Source organism: Oncorhynchus clarkii, chromosome 1, assembly GCF_045791955.1.
Source record: "Oncorhynchus clarkii lewisi isolate Uvic-CL-2024 chromosome 1, UVic_Ocla_1.0, whole genome shotgun sequence".
NCBI lineage: Eukaryota > Metazoa > Chordata > Actinopteri > Salmoniformes > Salmonidae > Oncorhynchus > Oncorhynchus clarkii.
This window is the reverse complement of record NC_092147.1, coordinates 55061947-55079539: the sequence shown is the minus strand read 5'-3', so window position 1 is coordinate 55079539 and position 17593 is coordinate 55061947. Positions and strand designations below refer to the sequence as shown.

General features: G+C 41.9%; 1 protein-coding gene across 1 annotated transcript; it reads left to right on the top strand.

The window, feature by feature from the left end:
* The first annotated feature begins 13367 nt into the window (after nt 1–13367).
* Nucleotides 13368–17269, top strand: LOC139406814 (dishevelled-binding antagonist of beta-catenin 2). Its single transcript, XM_071149906.1, is given in 7 exon segments — nt 13368–13562; nt 15746–15878; nt 16031–16242; nt 16245–16326; nt 16500–16847; nt 16850–17108; nt 17110–17269. Coding segments are annotated over 7 exon segments (1389 nt in total).
* The last annotated feature ends 324 nt before the right edge of the window (nt 17270–17593 follow it).

Sequence of the window (17593 nt, the reverse complement as noted above, 5' to 3'; positions counted from 1 at the left end):
AATCCACCTGAAAAGGCAGAACAAATAATACAACAGATATTGTAGTTGAATTAAAATACTTATTGATAAAAAAAAACTATTTTTCGAAGAAATGTTTAAAAAAGGTATACTTTTTGTGAATGATATCATAAATAGGACTGGTGGAGATATGTCACACATGCAGCTAACAAAGATATATGGAAATGTCTGCTCTACCCAGCATTACCACAAAAATGGAAGAGGCAAGTAGAAGGGGAAAAAAGTAAGGAACTTGTATGTCGGCCCTGCATTAAAGAACATAAATGGTCAAAGAAAAGTGTGATAAATAAAAACATATACCAATTTCATTTAAGGACCAAAAACTGACAGCTGTGCTACATAAATTGCAAAATAGTTGGGAAGAGATTTTCGATGTACCCATTCCATGGCACATGGTTTATGAATTGATATGCAAAACAACGCCGGATGCAAAACTTCTCATTTTACAATTTAAATTATTATACAAAATTCTTGCAACTAAAATAATGTTATATATATGGAGGATACATTCTTCCCAGCTCTGCAGATTCTGCTGTGAGGAGGCAGAGTCATTAGATAATTTTCCATATGTAGCTCATTTTTGGTCACAGGTCCAGGAATGGCTGAAGAACTAACGCTGCAGACAGCAATACTGGGTGATTTGAAAAGTCATAGTCAATCAATCAATAATATAATAATTATTTTAGCAAAAATGTATTTTTTATTTACAATCTGTAGAAGCTATGAGAATAGAAAGGTTCAAGTTGTTTGTGAAGCATCACAGCACAGTTGAAAAATATATGGCAAATAGAAATCCAAAATGGATGATGTTGAGAGATAGATGGGAGAGGTTGAATGGAGCTGAGGGTGGGACTAATAGCAAGATAAAACCTGTAGAACATACAGGGTCTGTAAAATGTATATATGTTCAGAACTTTTGCGAAATAGCACATTACAAATAGAAATCAAACTGGATGGACATCAGAAATAGAGGACTAAAATAAGGACTAAAACAAACAAAAAAATAACTATTGTAAAATAGACTGTGAATGTATAATGTGTATAAATTGAAGGTAAAAGCTGAAGTGTTTATTAGTTTAATCCAATTGGAGGATCGTTGGTAGGGTTTGCGGGGAATATTAATAAAGGTATATTCTTTAAAAAAGTATGAATGTTTATATAGGTATGTGTATGTACAGTGCCTTGCGAAAGTATTCGGCCCCCTTGAACTTTGCGACCTTTTGCCACATTTCAGGCTTCAAACATAAAGATATAAAACTGTATTTTTTTGTGAAGAATCAACAACAAGTGGGACACAATCATGAAGTGGAACGACATTTATTTGATATTTCAAACATATTTAACAAATCAAAAACTGAAGAATTGGACGTGCAAAATTATTCAGCCCCTTTACTTTCAGTGCAGCAAACTCTCTCCAGAAGTTCAGTGAGGATCTCTGAATGATCCAATGTTGACCTAAATGACTAATGATGATAAATACAATCCACCTGTGTGTAATCAAGTCTCTGTATAAATGCACCTGCACTGTGATAGTCTCAGAGGTCCGTTAAAAGCGCAGAGAGCATCATGAAGAACAAGGGACACACCAGGCAGGTCCGAGATACTGTTGTGAAGAAGTTTAAAGCCGGATTTGGATACAAAAAGATTTCCCAAGCTTTAAACATCCCAAGGAGCACTGTGCAAGCGATAATATTGAAATGGAAGGAGTATCAGACCACTGCAAATCTACCAAGACCTGGCCGTCCCTCTAAACTTTCAGCTCATACAAGGAGAAGACTGATCAGAGATGCAGCCAAGAGGCCCATGATCACTCTGGATGAAATGCAGAGATCTACAGCTGAGGTGGGAGACTCTGTCCATAGGACAACAATCAGTCGTATATTGCACAAATCTGGCCTTTATGGAAGAGTGGCAAGAAGAAAGCCATTTCTTAAAGATATCCATAAAAAGTGTTGTTTAAAGTTTGCCACAAGCCACCTGGGAGACATACCAAACATGTGGAAGAAGGTGCTCTGGTCAGATGAAACCAAAATTGAACTTTTTGGCAACAATGCAAAACGTTATGTTTGGCGTAAAAGCAACACAGCTGAACACACCATCCCCACTGTCAAACATGGTGGTGGCAGCATCATGGTTTGGGCCTGCTTTTCTTCAGCAGGGACAGGGAAGATGGTTAAAATTGATGGGAAGATGGATGGAGCCAAATACAGGACCATTCTGGAAGAAAACCTGATGGAGTCTGCAAAAGACCTGAGACTGGGACGGAGATTTGTCTTCCAACAAGACAATGATCCAAAACATAAAGCAAAATCTACAATGGAATGGTTCAAAAATAAACATATCCAGGTGTTAGAATGGCCAAGTCCAGACCTGAATCCAATCGAGAATCTGTGGAAAGAACTGAAAACTGCTGTTCACAAATGCTCTCCATCCAACCTCACTGAGCTCGAGCTGTTTTGCAAGGAGGAATGGGAAAAAATGTCAGTCTCTCGATGTGCAAAACTGATAGAGACATACCCCAAGCGACTTACAGCTGTAATCGCAGCAAAAGGTGGCGCTACAAAGTATTAACTTAAGGGGGCTGAATAATTTTCCCAAAAAATTCAAAGGAAAAATAAATCACACTAAAACACAACTTGGAAGGAGGGACGTATTGGGGTGCGTAGAGACAGACAGTGGCTCCAATAGTTAGCTTTGTTCGAGCTAAAAAAGAACCGTCAGACCTAGAGTTCCGAAACTTTAGAATCCTGTTCTAGACCTCATGTCGATGGTGCGTGGTGAGTTAGGTGGTTCTAGAAGGTTCTCGGACCGAGAAACAGCCTCGTACATTTGCAATACCTTCAATTAATTTTTGCATCACGAAAATGACGACATTTAGAAATGTCCCACAGTCGCAAGACTAGGTGCATTGCGAACGTCTCGGCCCATATAGACAGACCCCAACGTTTCTGTCCGATAGCTCATTCAAGGACCCCGTAGCAAGTCATGGAAAATAGTGGATATTCAGCACCAATTAGGGTTTTTCTCTGACACCAAATGACCTATCGAGCCGAAACTTGGGATTCGGGGTCGCCTCAGCTAGGCCAACACATAACATAAGAATTGGACCCGCAGCTAGAACGTAACTACGTGTTTTATGGTTTTTTTATGGTTTGAACCGAAGGCGTTGTGAATTTTGGGCCAGCTCTGAAGTATGTAATAGTTGGCTACTAAACGAGTTGGAAAAAGTGGGTTTGGTGTCAGTTTGTATCAGTTTGGTGTCAGAATGATATCTAATTGACTGATGGACTCTTGTCCACTTGACTCTTGTCCATTTGCAATATGTTTAAACAGTGAGGTACCATCACCAAAAGCGACATTCTGAAATCTACCCTAACGAGCGATTGAGATGAACCAGAATCACTGCAAAGCCATCCCGAGTTCATCGGGCCAGTCAATTTCACATTCCTGCAGGATTTTTATAGCATGACAAATTCGTGATGGTACCTGCCCATTAAAACATATTGCAAATGCACAGTGACTTTGAAAAAGTAAGGAAACATAAACAAATTGACATAATGAAATCACAATTTTTTTATTTTTGGGTTACCAGTTGCACAACAATGCACGTGCATTTGCAATATGATTCTATAGTGAAAAAAACATCACCAAATGGACATGATGAAATCAACACAACGAGTGATGGAAATGAACAACTATCACTGCCCGGCCATCCCGAGTTCATCAGTTCAGTCAATTTTGGCCCCCAAAAAATTGACTTTTGACTTTGACTTTTGACTTCCTATGAAATCATATTGCAAATGGACAAATCATGTTCCTTATGCACAAGTAAAAAAATAAATATGATAATAACATTTTACAAAAGTATATTCATAAAGTTCATTTAAGTTAATTGTCTTAAAATCGAAACAATTTCAAAAAACAGTCCAGAAAGCACTTTTTTTAGTTTTTAAAGTTTAAAAAAAATAATTCACATTTTCTATTTTTGACTTCCTATGAAATCATATTCCAAATGGAGAAAACATATGCCTTATGCACAAGTTAAAAAATATATATATATGATAATAAAGTATGACTAAAGTATGTTGATACAGTTCTTATACATGTGTAATTGACACAAAAATTTAAAGAATTTTGAAAAACGGTCCAGAAAGCACTTTTTTAAGGATGTGTGAAGTTTTTTACCAAATTTTGACATTTTTGACTTTTGACTTCCTATGAAATCATATTGCAAATGGACAAAACATATGCCTTATGCGCATGTAATTAAAAATAAATAAATTATGATAAGAAAATTGGACAAAAGTATATTCATACAGTTCTTACACATGTGTAATTGACAAAAAAATCGAAAGAATTTCGAAAAACGGTCCAGAAAGCATTTTTTTAAGGGGTGATAAGTTTTTGACAAAAAAATCATTTTTTCAAAATTTTGCTTTTGGATGTTGACTTGGGTTGCATTTCCAATATGAAAAACCCCGGTGGAGCGCACTCGCCCCCTGTTGGATTTTTGAAGTGTTACAACTGGCAATTGCCATATGGCATTTGCAATATACTTTGCACGAATCAACGCCACATTGGGTGGTATTGGACATCGTGTATATGGTTTGTCCAATGCCAATATGTTGCCATTCATTTTTGTCCAATTCAGGGGGGTATTCCCTTACAATATTATCGCTTGCACAGTGCTCCTTGGGATGTTTAAAGCTTGGGAAATCTTTTTGTATCCAAATACTGTTGTGAAGAAGTTTAAAACCGGATCTCGGACCTGCCTGGTGTGTTCCTTGTTCTTCATGATGCTCTCTGTGCTTTTAACGGACCTCTGAGACTATCACATTTATACGGAGACTTGATTACACACAGGTGGATTGTATTTATCATCATTAGTCATTTAGGTCAACATTGGATCATTCAGAGATCCTCACTGAACTTCTGGAGAGAGTTTGCTGCACTGAAAGTAAAGGGGCTGAATAATTTTGCACGCCCAATTTTTCAGTTTTTGATTTGTTAAAAAAGTTTGAAATATCCAATAAATGTCGTTCCACTTCATGATTGTGTCCCACTTGTTGTTGATACTTCACAAAAAAATACAGTTTTATATCTTTATGTTTGAAGCCTGAAATGTGGCAAAAGGTCGCAAAGTTCAAGGGGACCGAATACTTTCACAAGGCACTGTATCTTTGTTAGTTGCACTATAGCCCTTGTAAGCTCACAGTCATTTCTTTGTTTCTTGTTTTGTTGGCGACATTCATTAAAATAAAAGAGAAATGTACGCTCACCACGTTGCGCTTTGGTCCACTTCTTCAGACGAACGTGACAGCCATGTTGTGGAGTCAACAGCAGTCAGAAATAACAGAAATAACATTATAAATATTCACTTACCTTTGACGATCTTCATAAGAATGCACTCCCAGGAATCTCAGTTCCACAATAAATGTTTGATTTGTTCGATAAAGTCCATCATTTATGTCCAAATACCTCCTTTTTGTTTGCGCGTTTAGCCTGGTAATCCAAATGCTCAATGCGCGTTCGCTTATTTTAGAAGAAAAGTCAAAAAAGTTATATTACAGTTCGTAGAAACATGTCAAACTATGTACTGAATCAATCTTTAGGATGTTTTTATCATACATTTTCAATAATGTTCCAACCAGAGAAATCCTTTGTCTTCAGAAATGCAATGGAACTCAAGCTAACTCTCACGTGAACACGCATGCCCAGCTCATGCCACTCTGCCAGACCTCTGACTCAATCCCCTCTCATTCCCCCCTCCTTCAAAGTCAAAGCATCAAACAAGGTTCTAAAGACTGTTGACATCCAGTGGAAGCCTTAGGAAGTGCAAGTTGACCACATAGACACTGTAAATTCGATAGGCAAAGAGTTGAAAAACTACAAACCTCAGATTTCCCACTTCCTGGTTGGATTTTTTCTCAGGTTCTTGCCTGCCATATGAGTTATGTTATACTCACAGACATCATTCAAACAGTTTCAGAAACGTCAGAGTGTCTTCTATCCAAATCTACTACTAATATGCATATATTAGCAACTGGGCCTGAGTAGCAGGCAGTTTACTCTGGGCACCTTATTTATCCAAGCTACTCCATACTGCCGCCAGCCATAACAAGTTAATCACCTATCTTTGATGATATTCAGATGTGTCACGTTCTGACCTTAGTTCTTTTATTATGTCTTTGTTTTAGTATGGTCAGGGCGTGACTTGGGTGGGTTGTCTATGTTCCTTTTTCTACGTTTTGGGATTTCTGTGTTTGGCCTGGTATGGTTCTCAATCAGAGGCAGCTGTTTATCGTTGTCCCTGATTGAGAACCATATTTACGTAGCCTGGTTTCACTTTTGAGTTGTGGGTGATCATTTTCCTTGTTAGTGTTTGTTACCACACTGGACCGTTTAGTTTGTTTCACTTTGTTATTTTGTATTTTTGTAGTGTTCAGTTTGTCTTATTAAAATAGACACTCACCACGCTGCAAATTGGTCCGACCTCTCTTACTCCTCATCAGGGGAAGACGACGAACGTTACAGAATCACTCACCACCAAAGGACCAAGCAGCAGCAGGAGCAGCGCTATAAGGAGGAATGGACATGAGAGGACATTCTGGATGGCAAGGGTTGCTACACATGGGAGGAGATCCTGGCTGGAAGGGATTGCCTCCCATGGGAACAGGTGGAGGCAGCCAGGAGAGTGGAAGCAGTAGGTAAAGGGAGCCAGCGCATTGAGGGAACACAGCTGGCAAGGAAGCCCGAGAGGCAGCCCCAAAAATGTATTGGGGGTGGCACACGGGAGTGTGGCTAAGTCAGGTAGGAGACCTGAGCCAACTCGCCGTGCTTACCGTGGAGAGAGAGGGACCGGGCAGGCACCGTAGTATGCCGTGAGGTGCACGGTGTCCCCGATGCGCGTGCATAGCCCGGTGCGGTACATAGCAGCGCCTCGTATCAGCCGGGCTAGATTGGGCATCGAGCCAGCTGCCATGAAGCTGGCTCAGCGCATCTGGTCTCCAGTGCGTCTCTTCAGGCCGGGGTACCTGGCACCAGCCCTACGCATGGTGTCCCCGGTTCGCCAGCACAGCCCAGTGCAGGCTATTCCACCTCGCCGCACTGGCCTGGCTACGGGGAGCATTCAGCCAGGAAGGGTTGGGAAGGCTCGGCATTCCGCCCCTGTCTCTTTGTCTCCTTCCTACAGGTGCTCCCGCTGCCAGAGTCTCCCTCCTGTCCAGCGCTGCCAGAGTCTCCCTCCTGTCCAGCGCTGCCAGAGTCTCCCTCCTGTCCGGATCTGCCAGAGTCTCCCTCCTGTCCGGATCTTCCAGAGTCTCCCTCCAGTCCGGAGCTGCCAGAGTCTCCCTCCAGTACGGAGCTGCCAGAGTCTCCCGTCTGTCCGGAGCTGCCAGAGTCTCCCGTCTGTCCGGAGCTGCCAGAGTCTCCCGTCTGTCCGGAGCTGCCAGAGTCTCCCGTCTGTCCGGAGCTGCCAGAATCTCCCGTCTGTCCGGAGCTGCCAGAGTCTCCCGTCTGTCCGGAGCTGCCAGAGTCTCACGTCTGTCCGGAGCTGCCAGAGTCTCACGTCTGTCCGGAGCTGCCAGAGTCTCCCGTCTGTCCGGAGCTGCCAGAGTCTCACGTCTGTCCGGAGCTGCCAGAGTCTCACGTCTGTCCGGAGCTGCCAGAGTCTCCCGTCTGTCCGGAGCTGCCAGAGTCTCCCGTCTGTCCGGAGCTGCCAGAGTCTCCCGTCTGTCCGGAGCTGCCAGAGTCTCCCTGCTGTCCGGAGCTGTCAGAGCCGCCCGTCTGTCCTGAGTTGCCAGAGCCGCCAGTCAGCCAGGAGCTGCCAGAGCCGCCAGTCAGCCAGGAGCTGCCAGAGCCGCCAGTCAGCCAGGAGCTGCCAGAGCCGCCAGTCAACCAGGAGCCACCACCGCGGACAGACACCCACCCAGACCCTCCCCTATAGGTTTTGCAGCCTGAGTCCGCACCTTTAGTGGGGTACTGTCACGTTCTGACCTTAGTTCTTTTGTTATGTCTTTGTTTTAGTATGGTCAGGGCGTGAGTGGGGGTAGGTTGTCTATGTTCCTTTTCTATGTTTAGGGATTTCTGTGTTTGGCCTAGTATGGTTCTCAATCAGAGGCAGCTGTTTATCGTTGTCCCCGATTGAGAACCATATTTAGGTAGCCTGGTTTCACTTTTGAGTTGTGGGTGATTATTTTCTGGGTTCTGCGTTTTGTTTGTTTCACTTTGTTATTTTCTATTTTTGTAGTGTTCAGTTTGTCTTATTAAAATGGACACTTACAACGCTGCAAATTGGTCCGACCTCTCTTACTCCTCATCAGAGGAAGACGACGAACATTACAATATGGTTACACTCACAAGACTCCCAGTTACCCAATAAATGTTTGTTTTGTTTGATAAAGTCCCTCTTTCTATCCAAAAACCTTCGTTTTGTTAGCGAGTTTTGTTCAGTAATCCACTGTCTCAAACAACATCCGGTGAAATTGCAGAGCGTGAAACTCAAAAAAACAGAAATTCTCATGTACACCATCTTAAAGATAAACTTCTAGTTAATCCAACCGCTGTGTCAGATTTCAAAAAGGCTTTACGGTGAATGCAAACCATGTGATTATCTGAGAACAGCAACCAGCAGACAAATCATTACAAACAGTTAGCAGCCAAGAAGAGGAGTAACAAAAGTCAGAAATAGCAATAAAATGTATCACTTACCTTTGAAGATCTTCATATGGTTACATTCCCAAGACTCCCATGTTACAAAACACATTTTTGTTTTGTTCGATAAAGTTTCTCTTTATTTTCAAAAACCTCGGTTTTGTTGGTGCATTTTGTTCAGCAATCCATTGGAACAAAGCGCGGTCACAACAGACAGACGAAAAATCTAAAAAGTACCATAAAAGTTTGTAGAAACATGTCAAACGATGTTTATAATCAATCCTCAGGTTGTTTTTGTCATGAATAATCGATCATATTTCAACCGGACAATAGCTTCGACCTGAGTAGCAGGCAGTTTACTTTGGACACGCTTTTCATCCAAAATTACGAATGCTGCCCTCTACCCTAGTGAGGTTACACTCTGAGACTATCGATCCCGACAGAATAAGAGCAAATCTTAGATACTAATTACTAGTCTGCAGCTAGGCATTGTGTAAATCTGGGATGCTATTACTGACAACTGCCAAAACACTTTTCTATGAGAACATTTCTGAATGGTACTCTGAAGTAATCCATTATAACCACAAAAGAGAAGCAGAGAGACAAAGAAAGAGACGCGGATGAAGTGACTCCCCACAGACGGAAAGGATTCCAAAAGAAAAGATCACGACACATGGGCGTAAATATTTACAGTTGAAGTCGGAAAGTTACATACACTTAGGGTGGAGTCATTAAAACTCGTTAATAAACTAAAGTTTTGGCAAGTCTAGGACATATACTGTGTGCATGACACAAGTAATTTTTGTGTATGTAAACAATTGTTTACAGACAGATTATTTCACTTATAATTCACTGTATCACAGTTCCAGTGGTTTAGAAGTTTACATACACTAAGTTGACTGTGCCTATAAACAGCTTAGAAAATTCCAGAAAATGATGTCATGGCTTTAGAAGCTTCTGATAGGCTAATTAACATAATTTGAGTCAATTGGAAGTGTACCTGTGGATTTGCTTGACATCATAGAAATCATGAAAAAAAATGTAGACCTCAAAGTCTGGTTCATCCATGGGAGCAATTCCCAAATGCCTGAAAGTACCATATTCATATGTACAAACAATAGTATGCAAGTATAAACACCATCGGACCACGCAGCCGTCATTGCTCTCAGAAAGGATACGCGGTCTGTCTCCTGGAGATGAACGTACTTTGGTGTTAAAAGTGCAAATCAATCCCAGAACAACAGCAAAGGACCTTGTGAATATGCTGGAGGAAACAAAAGTAAGTGTGGATAAAGTTACAAAAGTATCTTTATCCACAGTAAAATGAGTCCTATATTGACATAACCTCAAAGGCTGCTCAGCAAGGATGAAGACATTACTCCAAAACCGCCATAAAAAAGCCAGACTACGGTTTGCAACTGCACATGGGGACAAAGATCATACTTTTTTGGAGAAATGTCCTCTGGTCTGATGAAACAAAAATAGAACTGTTTGGACATAATGACCATCGTTATGTTTGGAGGAAAAAGGGGGAGGCTTGCAAGCCAAAGAAAACCATCCCAACCGGGAAACACGAGGGTGGCAGAATCATGTTGTGGGGGTGTTTTGCTGCAGGAGGGACAGGTGCACATCATAAAATGGAATCATGACAAGGAAAATTATGTTAATATATTGAAGCAACATCTCAAGACATCAGTCAGGAAGTTAATAAAGCTTGGTCGCAAATGGGTCTTCCAAATGGACAATGACCCCAAACATATTTCCAAAGGTGTGGCAAAATGGTTTAAGGACAACAAAGTCAAGGCTTGGAGTGGCCATCACAAAGCCCTGACCTCAATTCCATAGAAAATTTGTAGGCAGAACTGAAAAAGTGTGTGCAAGCAAGGAGGCCTACAAACCTGACTCAGTTACACCAGCTCCGTAAGGAAGAATGGGCCAAAATTCACCGAACAATTTAAAGGCAATGCTACCAAATACTAATTGAGTGTATGTAAACTTCTGACCCACTGGGAATGTGATGAAAGAACTAAAAGCTAAATGACATTATTTTTTGTAAGGTTTTTAAGTGTCACGTTACTAACAAAGCTCTGGGAAACAATTCGGCCTACTAAATATCTATCATAAAATGGTTCTGACGATCATCTTAACACTACGAAGGCTCTGGAAAACGAGGCCCAGGGCCCAGTTTCGCAAAAGCATCTTAACGCTAAGTTCATCAATAGAACCATAGGAATCCTTGATTTGGGGAAATCGGGCCCTGGTCTTTACGCATGGTTGCACATTGGATAGTTTCAATGGACGTGGCATGTGCTATAGGTCCGTGGACAAAGGTCAGTTTTTATATCATACCTTATTATAGATGTAGTTTATAGGCTCATCACAAATGGCCAAATCCTGGACATAGGCAAAACTAGAAACTGTTCCCCATGGGTCATGATGGGTGAATTTGGTCATGATGGGTGAATTTCACCTGACTGTGGCTGGCTGCCCATGTGGTTATGTCGTCTAATGTAGTAGGAACTGAAACTTGTGGTGATTGGCGGCATGTTATTGAACCTATCCACAATTATGTAGGCTACATGTTAGTGCTATAGGTTGTAAAAAAAAATGGTAGAAGTGACCGTTTGGCATGACCCACTACAGTGACTGTCAATCATTAAATCATTGGAAAGAGAAACCAAATAATCTATAAATACATTTGTTTATTCAATTACATATGCAGATGAAAAACATGAAGACCCATTTATAATTTTCTGTGTTGTTAGGATGCCACATCTATTAATTAGTCAAAACATACAGTGCACCGGTTGAACCAGATCTGATCATTAAAAACGCAACATTTGAATAATCAAAATCATTATTCCGTTTCTTGTTAATGGCTATTTGCTATAGACCAATTTTTTTTAATTTCAGATTCAATTATTAATTCATCCTTAAAGTACACAGACCGAGCTGTATATTTGATCTGTGCATATGCCAGCACCAGTACCCAAAGCCTGCCTCTCAATGCGCAAGTGAAATGAGTTTAATTGTGTGCATGTAACCAGGCGATCCCTGGGGGAACTCCCCTCCCCCATTCAGCTGAAAAGGTGGCGCAGGGAATTCAAAAATATTCTTTAGAAATATATTTAACTTTCACACATTAACAAGTCCAATACAGCAAATGAAAGATAAACATCTTGTTCATCTACCCATCATGTCCGATTTTTAAAATGTTTTACAGCGAAAACACAACATTTATGTTAGACCATCACCAAATCAAAAAAAAAACACAGACATTTTTCCCAGCCAAAGATAGTCACAAAAGCAGGATTAGAGATAAAATGAATCACTAACCTTTTGAAAATCTTCATCAGATGACACTTATATGACATGTTACACAATACATTTAAGTTTTGTTCAATAATATGCATATTTATATCCACAAATCTCGGTTTACATTGATGCCATGTTCAGAAATGCCTCCAAAATATCCGGAGGAATTATAGAAAGCTACGCCAGATAACAGAAATACTCATCATAAACTTTGACTAAAGATACATGTTCTACATATAATTAAAGATACACTGGTTCTTAATGCAACCGCTGTGTCAGATTTTTTTTAAACGTTACGAAAAAAGCCTACCATGCAATAATCTGAGACAGCGCTCAGACGTATATATATTTCTCCGCCATGTTGGAGTCAACCGCAATACGAAATTAAATCATAAATATTCCCTTACCTTTGATGATCTTTCATCAGAATGCAGTGCAAGGAGTCTTAGTTCCACAATAAATCATTGTTTTGTTCCATAATGTCCATTACTAGTGTCCAATTAGCTGAATTTGCTAGCACTTTCAGCTCACGTGCCCAAAAGCTGACGCTGGTCCATGAAAACTCGGCCGAAAACTTCAAAAATATATATTCCAGGTCTAAGTAGAGAATCAATCTTCAGGATGTTATTTTCATATATATCCAATAACGTTCCAACCGGATCATACGTTTTCATCTGCAGCCAAATGGAACGACGGTGACACCCACAGACAAACGCGCCACAGAGAAATGCCATTCTGCTAAGACAGTGACTATTTACCCTCCCATTCGTCAAAGTTCACACAGGAGGCTCCATTCCACGTTCTACTGGATGAGGAAATCTCGTGGAAGGCGTAGGAAGTGCTACCAGATCCATATCTTGTTTGGAAGGGAAGGGGCGATGACGTCAAATTTGACCCACATTCAGAATTTCACTTCTTGTTTGGAAGATTGCCTGCCCTATGAGTTCTGTTATACTCACAGACATAATTCAAACAGTTTTAGAAACTTCAGAGTGTTTTCTATCCAATAGTAATAATAATATGCAGGACAGAGTAGGATGCAGTTCACTATGGGCACACAATTCATCCAAAGTGAAAATACTGCCCCCTATCCCCAACGAGAGGAGGATTTGTGCATTGATTGTAAATAGGGTATTTACCACCGACTTTGCCATGTGTTGTGGTTGTGTGTATTGCCCCCCAGCCAATAGGACAAGTGACCAGGGTGCGGGCCAAATTCTAGTGCAGTCCTAAACAGGTACAGGTTCGCAGCCGCTAACGCACTGAGTGCGTAATTGCCGTATGACTGCTGATAGTCTACCGTGTTCCTCCCTTTCTTTCCTGGATATGCCTGGACAGCACTCTCCAAAATGTTGAGTAAAAAGGTATCCAAATCTGGACTGATGGCTGTGGGCATCGATCACGGACAGGTCGGGGAGAGATTTCAAGAAGCACTTGCCGGACTGCAGGAATTGCATTTTCTCAAAGAGAAACAGTGCTACATGGTAAACTGGGCACTGTGTATGGATGGGACGGACCTTCAGGGGACCGAGGAACAGCGCTTGAAGGCGACTATGTCAGCCCTCAAGCAACAACTGGTTGGGCCCGCTTTTTCCATACGAAATATTAGTTTGTTTTTCTTTTCCCATAAGAAGAAGCTTATTTGGTTGATGCATAGGCTGAGCTTAAAACGTAAATTACTGTAGAATACACAATTTAGTTAGAACATGGATTTTGATTGTTTAAAATTATTAGGCACGATATAATTGGCAGTGAACATAATATTTTATATGGTTCCAGATAGTCAATGTTTACACATTTAATTTGCACTGAAATTCCTATAATTGCGCAGATATAGTAGGTTGATATCTTGATCTATCTTGTCTGTTCTAACATTGTCAGTTGGGACTGTTTTTTCATGATTACTGCAGTCTGTGTCACAACCGGCCGTAATTGGGAGTCCCATAGTGCAGCGCACAATTAGCCCAGAGTCATCCGGGTTTGGCCTGTGTAGGGCGTCATTGTAAATACGAATTTGTTCTTAGCTGACTTGCCTAGTTAAATAAATAAAGGTTCAATTTAAAAATAATAATAATAATAATTACAGTTGGTGTTGGGAGTTATAACTCAAGGTTAGTTTCAGGATCACGGAACACTGGGGATAGGGGAGTGCAGTGTATCTGATCATTAACCATTTTAATGTTAGTGGAAACATACAGCCAAAGGCCAATTGTAGGATCCTGTAACTCGGAGATAGTTTGACCCTGTTGTATTTCTGTGGAATGGTTTTGTTGTAAGTGATTGGTTAGGGATCAAGCTAATAATAGGGACCTTAAAACATTTTTTTTTTTTAAATTGCACTTCTCCAATCAAAGAAATTATGGATGAAGCCCCCAAACATCATGCAAAATGAAAATTCACCCCGATTGCATCCCTAGGCTCCCCCCTGTCCTCCACTGGTTAATCATCATCCATGCTCTGTCATTGTTTTTTGTTTTCTAAGTGTATAACCCCTGGCAAGTGCACTGAGAGATTCCTACTTAGTACGCTACAGGAACAGGAGATCGACTCCTGCCTTGGACAAGACTACTTACTAGTGTGTTAATGTCTTGTGCTGTAAACCTTCTTATGGAGGTGGTCCCTGCACAGGGATAGCTCAGCGGAAATTTCAGAGCGCCACCTATAGTACTTGAGTAAAGTACTCGATAAAGCTCAAACTTTCATAAAAATACACATGCAAGGTACTGAATTAAAGCTACACTCGTTGTGAATCTAGCCACCAAGTCAGATTTGTAAAATGCTTTTCGGCGAAAGCATGAGAAGCTATTATCTGATAGCATGCACCCCCCAAAATACCAGCACGACACGTAAACAACAGATTTTGCGGTAGCCGGCGCTACCCAAAACGCAGAAATAAAATATAAAACATTCATTACCTTGGACGAGCTTCTTTGTTGGCACTCCTATATGTCCCATAAACATCACAATTGGGAATTTTTCCCGATTAAATCCGTCATTGTATACCCAAAATGTCATTTGCTGAAGACCAGTCTGATGCTGAGAAAAGTCCATTTACAAGACGCAACGTCACTTTTTAAAATTACAAAAGTCGCCTATAAACTTTTACAAATCACTTCAAACGACTTTTCTAAACCAACTTTAGGTATTAATAAACGTTAATGATGTATCAAATTGATCACGGGGCGATCTGTATTCGATAGCAGCAAGTCTGGAAATCATCGTCCACTTTTTCAGTTTCACAACATACTGTGATGCGCCGCAAGAAAGGAGGGGTCTATTCGTGTTGTAACCAAGGATAAATGATTCTGATATTGATAACAATGGCGACACCGTGTGGAAGCTGTAAGCGTTTACAGGGGGTTCGCATATATTTTCTCTCGTCTTAAACAATTCATTGAATGGCGGACGAATATTTTGTTTTTGTTTTTGGTAAACAGTTTTACCAGGGATTTTTACTCCTAAACACGTTCTGTTATAGCCACAGACCCGATTTAACCAGTTTTAGAAACTTCAGAGTGTTTTCTATCCACACATACTTATCATATGCATATACTATATTCCTGGCATGAGTAGCAGGACTTTGAAATGTTGCGCGATTTTTAACAAAAAGCTGCGAAAATTCGCATCATCCATAACAGGCGCTACAGGAACAGGAGATCGACTCCTGCCTTGGACAAGACTACTTACTAGTGTGTTAATGTCTTGTGCTGTAACCTCTGATCCCTAAATGTATGCTGACTGTGTCTGGTGTGTGTCGCAGTCATGCCTGCGCAGGCAGGATGTGGGGCTGAAGACACACCTGCAGCATCTGGACCAGCAGATCAGTGATCTAAAGCTGGACGTGTGCAATGCCTCCATTGAGAAACTGGAGAGCAAAAGTAGATCCAGCTCAGGTCAGTAGTACACACACACGATCTTATCATACAAATGGACTGGCACTCTACCTGCCTTAGAGCACATTGACATGAGCACAGACTTCCACACATTTCTTGTTGTGGGTTGTGAGGGAGTTGGCCAAAAAATTTGATTCTCTCCTCTCCTCCAGGTTTCTATGACCTCAGTGATTGCGGCTCCAGGTCTTTGTCCAACTCCTACACAACGGTATACAGCGAGTGCCTCTCCTCCTCCCAAACTAGCCTTCTCTCTCCCCATGGCCCCTCTGGATCTCACACCCTCAGTATAGCAGCCCAGAAGAATGTGGCATCCTGCCGGCACTCCGTTGAGGAGACCAACACCCACCCTAACCCCCCCCCCCATGGGGGAAAGGGCAGCACCTGGGCAGCAGTAGGATCCACACTGGCACCACGGGCGCCGACAGGGCCAGACAGAGGCCCGTTTCCACAGCTGATCACCACTCTCAAAACTGCACCTTAGATAGACTTAGTCTAAACTATTGGTTATTGTGAGCTCAGGATGTCTTCATTATGCTGTGATAGATTGGATTGACTCTATATTTGAGTAGGGTCTCATTGGAATAGAGTTCTAAAGATCAATTGGTTACATTTCTGTTCCTTCAGGTGACCTGGACACGATGATGACGCCAGGACTGGGCAGCTACAAGTCTGTGGACGTGAAGAAATCCTCTGTGTGCTCCAACCTCTGGAGCTCCACCACCGTCGACCCCAAGTACCGAAGTAACCTGGTGTCCAGCAATGGGGCAGAGGTCTACCTCTACCTAAGCCCCCGCCACGCCGTGGCCCTCCAGAGCCCCATCTTCTCTCTGGGTTGGGAGCCGGCTGTCATGGAAGCCCCAGATGGCCAGGGCCCTACGGCAGATGCTTTCCCCAGTGTGGAAACTCTTCAGAGGGGACGCGTAGGGGGGATGGAGCCCAAGCCTCTTGGATACATCGACACATTTCTCAGGGGAGCATGAGCAAGATAAACATCCGGACAGAGTTTGGCAGAGACACAATGCAGATGCCTCAGAATGATCCCCCAAGTTATCCCCATGAGGCGGATGAAGTTGGAACATTGTGTCCAGATGTGCCTCAAGTTCAGGTGCCTCCACAGCAGCCAGCCAAGCTGTCACAGCCAGACATCAGACCAATGACCAGTCGGAGGCAGTATCTGATGTATGCCAGTCAGGAGCAAGTGAACTATGTTAACCTCACCCAGCAGGCACTGCTACTCCTACCCTGTAGCACTGAGGGAGTACAGTGGTAGTGGTCTCCACACCACCACTTCCACCAATAACATAGTCAGGGTGTCATCCAATGGGGTGAGAGAGCAAGGCCATCCGAACCTGGGCCATGTGGAGGTCCCAGGAGGGGGAGGGGCATCTTAGCTTGGATGAAAAGGTGCACATTGTAAAATGGCCAGCTCCTCAGTCTCAGTTGCTAATACTGTATATGCATATTATTATTAGTATTGGATAGAAAACACTCTAAAGTTTCCAAAACTGTCAAAATATTGAAACCCTGAGGAAAATCAAAACAGGAAGTGGCTTCTATTTTGAAAACTCCATGTTTCATAGCCTCCCTTTGCTGGATTTAAATGGATATGAACCAGATTCCTTTTCCTATCGCTTCCTCAAGGTGTCAACAGTCTTCAGACATAGTTTCAGGCTTTTATTTTGAAAAATGAGCCAGAACCATAACATGCGGTTCTC